The sequence below is a fragment of the Panthera onca genome, chromosome E1 (assembly GCF_046562875.1).
Source record: "Panthera onca isolate mPanOnc1 chromosome E1, mPanOnc1 haplotype 2, whole genome shotgun sequence".
Lineage (NCBI taxonomy): Eukaryota > Metazoa > Chordata > Mammalia > Carnivora > Felidae > Panthera > Panthera onca.
The window spans coordinates 19,791,776-19,799,182 of record NC_138352.1 but is presented as its reverse complement, the minus strand read 5'-3'; the positions used below and the strand labels follow the sequence as shown (position 1 = coordinate 19,799,182).

The window sequence follows — 7,407 nt, the reverse complement described above, 5'->3', positions numbered from 1 at the left end:
CCACTAAGTACATACTGTTCCAGGGCCCGGGACGGCTGCCTGGGTGGGGGGCAGGGGGCTACCCCAAGACCCAGCCCTGCTCTCTGGGGGTTGTCCCCACTGAAGAGACCCGTGTCACCAATAGTGTCTGTCCCCCGGGGGCAGCTGGCATCCAAGGAAACAGCTCTATGCCCTGGGGACGAAAATAGCTGCCTTCCTGGAGTCCTGCCTCTGATGGACCCAGACAAGAAACGAGAGAAACACGCGAAATAGAAACCGGTAGTGCGCTGGGTGGTGATGCGTGCTGCGGAGAAAAATAAAGCAGGGGAGGGGAGCGCGAGTCTGCGGAGCGGGTGGGATTTGTCAGTGAGGGTGGACAGGGACGGTCCCTGAGGGTAACAGGTAGGTCCTATCGTGAATCGCATCCCCGCTCCCCGCCCCCCCCCCCCACCGGCCCCCAGTTTTCCTCGCCTGAAGCGACTCAGAGAACTGACTCAGGTTCTCGGGGGACCCGGGGCCGGCCACCGGCCGCCACCCTCGCTCGCGCGCGCACGGCCGGGGGAGCTGCGGGCCCGGCAGGTGCGGCGCGCAGGTGCGCCGGCCCCGCCCCCCAGGTGCGGCGTCAGGGGGCGGGGCTACTTCCGGGGCGGCGGCCGGACGTGGAGGGGGTGGGTGGGCGCGGCGGCCGTTGACCCGGTGACCGCGGCGCCGCCCGAGGCCGGAGGGGGCTCCCCGCTCGCCCCGCGCCCCGCGCCCCGCTCCCGGCCCATGGCCGTGACCCCGCGCCCGCCCCGCGCCCAGCTCCGCCCCCCGCCTGCCCGGGACTGACGGAGCCGGGCAGCCATGAGCGCCAACCCCCAGTGGGACGTCAGCCGGGCTCTGGGGGTGGCCAGGCTCTTCCACCTGGTGTGCGGGGTCCGGGACGCCTGCGTGACTCCGTTCCTGACCCTCTACCTGAGGCAGCTGGGCCTGGCCGCGCCCTGGGTGGGCATCCTGATGGGGACCAAGCACCTGATCGCAGCCTTCTGGGGTCCCTTCTGTGCCTTCCTGGCCAAAAGCTACCAGAAGAGGAGGGTGCTTCTGATGGGCTCGCTGCTCGGCTCGGCGGGGGCCAGCCTGCTGCTGGTCCTCGTGCCGCCGCTGGACAAAGATCTGCGGTCGGGTTCCTGTAACGCCAGCGACGGCGCCACCCCCACCGCGCCGCCACCGGGGGCCGCGCTGACCGGGACCTTCGCCTCGAACCAGCCGCCGGGGGCGCCCAGCCCCGCATCCAAGAGCAGTCCTCGGACCGTGGAGGCCTCTGGCGTGGGGAAAGGACCCGCGGGAAGTGTCCACGAGCCGTCCGGTCATCCTCCTGGCCACGCCGTGGGCTCCGTGGAGGGAGCCAGGACCACGTCCCTAGCTGTCCATCCTGTCACTTCGGGGGTGAAAGCTCCCTCTCGGCAAGGGGCTTTTAAGGTGGGCGGGACCGCCCTCCCTTTGCTTGCTGGAGGTACAGCGCTGGGAAGCCCAGCCAACTGGTCGGCAGCCGAGGGCCACGCCCGGGCCCTTGGCCTGTCCTCGGAAGGGCTGCGGTGGACCTTCTTCCTCTCCCTGGGGTCCATGGTGTTCTGGGAGCTGCTGACCGCCCCTCTGGAGCAGGTGGCAGACGACAGCCTTTATGAGTACCTAGACTGTGTGGACGCCGCCGACCGCTACAGAAGCCTGTGGATCTGGAGGCTGCTGGGCATGTCCACGGGGGCCTGTGGCATCGCAGCCTTGGCGGGACGGCTGGAATGCTCCCTGGTGACAAATGGCCCCCGGGGTGTGTTGCACTTCTACGGCTACTCACTGGTCAGCACGCTGGCTTTACTGGTGAGCATCGCCTTTCCCGTCCCCACGTGCAGGCGGCGGGAGCCCAGCTACAAAACCGTCAAGGCGCTGTCTCTGGTGGCCGGCGACCCCCGCCTCACCCTCCTGGCCCTCACTGTCTTCCTGATAGGAGCCGCCACCAGCACGGTACAGAACTTTCTGTTCTGGCACATGAAGGACCGCGGGAGCAGCGAGCTGGTCATGGGTTTCTCGGTGGCGCTGGGCTGGCTGGGGGAGATTGTGGTCCATCCGTTCAGAGCGACGTTGCTTAGGAAACTGACCAGGGTGGGCACCGTGGGGCTGGGGCTGGGCTGCCTGGCGGGGCAGCTACTCTACTACGCCTTCCTCTGGAACTGGTGGTCCGTCCTCCCCGCTCAGACCTTGAGCGCCATCAGCAGCGGGGCTCTGGGGTGGGCGGTGAAGGCCTCGGTCGAGCACCTGGCCTCTCCCGGAATGGAGAGGCCCCTGAGTGCCATGTTCCAAGGCCACTTTTACGGGGGCGGGTCCAGCCTGGGCAGCTTTGCGGGGGGCTTCGTGGTGATGTCCTTCAGCCTGGCCGTTCTGTACCAGGCCTGCTGCGTGGGCCTGTTGCTCTGGCTGGCCCTGTTCCTGTCCGTCCAGTGGACACTGCCCCAGGAGCAGAGAATCAACTACTCAAAACTGCTGGTCGTGGAGGCCAGCGACACGAGCGACTCTGAGCAGGGGACGGAACGGGACTGGCTCGTGAAGGCCATGAGGGAGGAGCATTCAGGCTAGGAGGACTGAGAGGCAGGTCACGATGCCCTGATCGGGGAAGGTGCCCAAGGCTGGGGGGCCGGGGGGGGGGGTGTGTGGACAAAACTCACCTGCCGAGGACAAGGTCCTGGGGCTGCAGGGCGCCTGGAGAGGGAAAACGAGTGTGTGTGCAGAAGTCCCATCAGATCGCCTGGATGCATGATTCTCTTTACTTTTGTGGTAAGGGGAGATTTAACTTTTGGCTGTTCAATCTTTTTTGAAATAATGGAGGAAGAATACATTTGCTTAAAAAAAAAAAAAAAAAAAAAAAAACCTCACAAAAATGTGCCCTTAGTGTTCACTTATTCATTGTATTTTGGTGTGTAAGGTTAGCAAAGAGCTTTACTGGTACTGACCCCAGTGCCATTGATTTCAGCCACACTGGCGTGCTCAAACTGGCAGGTGCCAGGAAGAGCTAAGGGGACCCGCAGGATTCAGTTGGCGGGGGGGGGGCTGCTGGCTTTTGTGAGTCACGTGTGTTCCCGTGGGTCCGGAAAGCACGAGCCTGCGTCCACACAGAGGCTGAGTGATGTGATGGTTTAAGGATCTAGAAGATTATTCGGGGAGGGCGGTAAGAGCAGGTAAGAATGAGAACAAAAAACAGAAGTCCGCATCCAGACACAGGTGCCCACGCTCACAGCCAGGCACTTAGGTTTCCGATAAGGGGAGGTGATGGGAAACGTAACATGTGCTGGGGGAGAGCGGACGCAGGTTAGTCCGTTTTCATCCTTACTCTCAAACGTGTGTGTCCCCAGGGGTAGGATCCCTAGAATTGCCTTCCAGACTTCCATCAGAGCAAGGGCAATGTCACGTCTTGGGACGCCTATCTTACATGCCGCACCTCGCGAGAGTCCACGGAGATTGTTGGCAGGTGGAAACAGGTGCGGCAGCCCCGTAGGGTGAGGGTGCCACGGGTGGTCCACGCTGGGCCCGTGGGTGGCCACTAGATGGGGTACCTTCTCAAACCCTCCCAACCCCCCAGGATAGGGCCCCTTATTCCAGAAGCCAGACGCCAGAGACCAATTCTTCCACCTTATATAATCAGGTAAGTGCGGGATATCAGATTTAGAAGCGTCTCATTTTACAAATGCAAAAAAAAAAAAAAAAAGTCTCATAGCTGGAGAAGGGGGGAAACACATGAAGGTTCACTGGGTCGCACATGGTTCCAGGGAATTTATTCTCTTAAAATTTTCCCTAAAAAGCTTTAGGGTATCAATAACCAGCAAAAAGTTACCTCTGCCTGGGGCACCTGGGTGGCTCAGTCGGTTGGGCGTCCGGCTTCAGCTCAGGTCATGATCTCACAGTCCGTGAGTTCGGGCCCCGCGTCCGGCCCTGTGCTGATGGCTCAGAGCCTGGAGCCTTTTTCGGATTCTGTGTCTCCCTCTCTCTCTCTCTGCCCCTCCCCTGCTCATGCTCTGTCTCTGTCTCAAAAATAAATAAAAACATTTTAAAAATTAAAAAAAAGGGGGGGGAAGGGAAATTCAATGTGAAGATTGAAGGCAGCTATCACTTGAAATCTGGGCAGTAGACGGAACTTACTCCGTAGACAGAACACACAGTAATACCAAAATACAAACACGGGTTTGTTCTCCCTAATGTAAACAAAAGGTGAGGAACCAGGACCTGGCTTAAGAAAGGAGTTAAGTTAGTTAAGTGTGGCTTAGCCTGAAGAAAGAAGGAAGAGAAAAGAGGAGAGGAGGAGGCTGAGTGATGTGATGGTTTATTAAGGATCTAAAAGATTACACGGGGAGGGTGGTAACTCAGGGAAGGGCATTCTAGGCAGAGGGAACAGACAAAGTGACCGAGGTGGCAAACGCATGGGGTCTACTTGGGGGGGAATGGCAAGAAATAATATCGTTTGTGTAGTGCGGTGCTGACAGGCAAGGCTGGGAAGATATCTTAGGGCCGGGTCACAGAAGGTCTGGATTCTGTACACTTGGGTAAACCATGGAAGGTTCTGGAGAGGGTCATGACAGGTGAGGACTATGCTGAACTTTTTTTTTAATTAGCTTTATTAAAGTATTATTTACATATAATTAAATGCATACATTTAAATGGTACAATTTGATACATGTTGACATATATGCATATATGCATATACACCTATGAAACCATCACCACATTCAAGAGAGCATATCCATCACCCCCAAAATTTCCTCCATCCTGGTCCTAAATAGCCACTGAGCTGTTTTCCGTCACTCTATATTGGTTTGTGTTTTTGATTTTTTTCAATGAACTGGTAATGGCACTTTTAATTTTTTTTAATGTTTATTAATTTTTGAGAGAGTGAGCAGGGGAGGGGCAGAGAGAGAAGGAGACACAGAATCCACAACAGGCTCCAGGCTCTGAGCTGCCAGCACAGAGCCCGGCACGGGGCTTGAACCTAGGAGCCCCGAGATCACAGCTTGAGCCAAAGTCGGACACTCGCTCAACCGACTGAGCCACCCAGGCGCCCCCGGTTTGCATTTTTAAAGACTATGGGATGCATTATTTTACGTCTAACATCTTCCACTCAGCACCATTGCAGAGACTTTTGACACCAGCTTCCCCCAAGTTAGGCCAAATTTCACCGGTTAAGGGCACACCGCTGCCCCCAATTCACTTCAGACCCCCCCAAGGCCACCCTCACTTCCGACCAACTGGCTGCAAATTTGGGGCTTCCCACCACCCCCCCGCCACGTTCAATATTTCACTAGAACGATTCTTGGAACTCAGGACCAAGTGCCATACTTCATGATTACAGTCTTATAGCCAAAGAACGCAACTCAGAATCATTCAGAAGAGAAGATGTATGGGGTGAGTTCTGGAAGGCTCCTAACATGGAGGGTCACGTCCTTCCCCAAGCCCCATCTATGGTTTTTACTGGGGCTTCTTTACGGAGGTATGATTCCTTGAATCTCGGTCTTCAGTTCTCCTCTCGTCCCCAGAAGTCAGGCTGACTTCATATAGCCCAAAGCCCCAAACTCCTAACCACGTGGTTGGTCTTTCTGGCATGGCCTGCCCCTATCCTGATGCACCCCGTTAGCATAAACACAGGTGGTTTCTGAGCAGCCCGTCATGAGGAACAGACACGACTATAACCAGGAAAATTCCAAGGACTTAAGTCTACCTCCCAGGAACCAGGGACAAGGCCAGCCAGAAGGTCTAACAGAACACACGTGCACGAGCAGAGCAAGGTAGGACACGTTGGATAGGATACCAAGTGAGAAGTTCAAGTGGTACTTCGGAAGTCTGGGGCAGATGGGATAGTTGAGTGCTGGGGCCACTCAGAAGGAACCCTCGTGGGGACCATGAAGCAGGCATGAGTCACCCCGAAGGTGACCCACACCCTCACGGCGTGAGGCACACCAAAGGAAGGACCAACTCTCCAGTAGGCCAGTGAAGCTTCCTAAAGCCAACAGAAAATGAAATTCTTAGCTCCCAGACTTATGGCTACCACAGCCACTGACTTCTAACGTATCCTGTTTCCATCAAAGAGGAAAGCAAATATTGAATGAGCCATTAACCTTTACGCTCAGGCTTACTTCGACCATTATGTTCCAAGCGAGTTTTGCAGAACACGTAATCCTAGTGTGGGGGCCCGGGTGAGCATTCAAAAGCATTCTGTAGCTACCTAGTTGGGAAAATGATGGAAATTAGTATCACCCTTTAGAAACTCACAATACATATTAGCAATCAAGGCTCCATAGAGCCCTGTAGTCAACAAACTCGTTTCGCTCTGTCGGGCCTGTAACTCCCCTTACCCACGTGGTATCGCAACCTTCTTCCAGGTAATGCCAATCAATATCTTACAGAACTAGTATTTCCCGGAAGATGCTTTGGAAAATACCAACGTTGGTAGTTTTCTGTGTGACCTTTTCAACGCAGCCGAGGGGGTGCTCAGGGACAAATCTGGGCTCCCACCCCCAGACTGGCAAGTGTCCTGAGAATCTGTGCTAAGAGCTCAGCAGAGATTTTCCCGTTGAGTCAGAGCATTAACTCATTTTACAGGTGAAGTTAACTAAGGTTCCGAAAGGCGAGAGTTCAAAGCTAGGTCTGTTTGAGCCGCCCTCTCAATCTCGATGCTGGCTCAGAGAAGTGGAGAGTTTATTCCCTGCCGGGGAGCAAGGATCGGAGGCAGGGACGCGACGGGAATCCAGGTGGATTTTGCATGAAGAGTCATGGAAAATAAGGTTGGAGATATGGGTGGGATCCAGATTGTGGATGCCCTGAATGCCTACCTAAGGGAACTGTGCCTTCTCTCTCTGGGCTCTCTCTGCACATGGTAATGCTTGTAATTCTCACAACACTAATGCCCATTTCACAGCAGGGGAAACCGAGGCTGGGAGAGGTTAGCTGATTTAGCTGCCTGGCATCAGGACTATTAGATGGTGAAGCATGGAGTGAGTGCGGATCCAACCACGGCAAATCCCATGGTCCTTTCTCTGGACATCATGCTCTTTCTAGGAAGGTTTTACCAGCCACGGGGGGTGCGCTGAAAGTTTTTGACCCTCTCTTGTCAGTTGCATTGTGAACAGTGGGTCTGAGTTGGGGGAGCTTTTGGGGTCTGGGCTGTCTGTTTTGGACAGACCATTGCAACTGTCTAGGCAGGAAGTGTGTGGACTTAGAAGCAAGGACTTCTAATACCATATTGGACAGTAATGGGAAAGGAACCATGTTTGCATCTTGAAAAAAAATGCGTCTAAAGTTTTAAGTATGATATTTACTGAAGGTTTTACTAAGTTAAAAAAAAAAAACAACTTCCCTCTTCTTCCTGGTGTTTGTAACATTTTCATCACAAACTTTATCAAGAATTTCCTGCAT

General features: G+C 55.3%; 1 protein-coding gene across 1 annotated transcript; it reads left to right on the top strand.

The window, feature by feature from the left end:
* Window positions 1–524: 524 nt before the first annotated feature.
* MFSD6L (major facilitator superfamily domain containing 6 like) lies at window positions 525–2,655 on the top strand. The gene has a single exon (XM_060647297.3). The coding sequence runs from the start codon at window positions 823–825 to the stop codon at window positions 2,584–2,586; it is 1,764 nt and encodes a 587-aa protein (XP_060503280.3). The 5' UTR covers window positions 525–822; the 3' UTR covers window positions 2,587–2,655.
* Window positions 2,656–7,407: the final 4,752 nt, after the last annotated feature.

What these genes read in the sequence shown, in the direction of transcription:
- MFSD6L (XM_060647297.3), top strand. Translation starts at nt 823, where the DNA reads ATGAGCGCCAACCCCCAGTGGGACGTCAGCCGGGCTCTGGGGGTGGCC.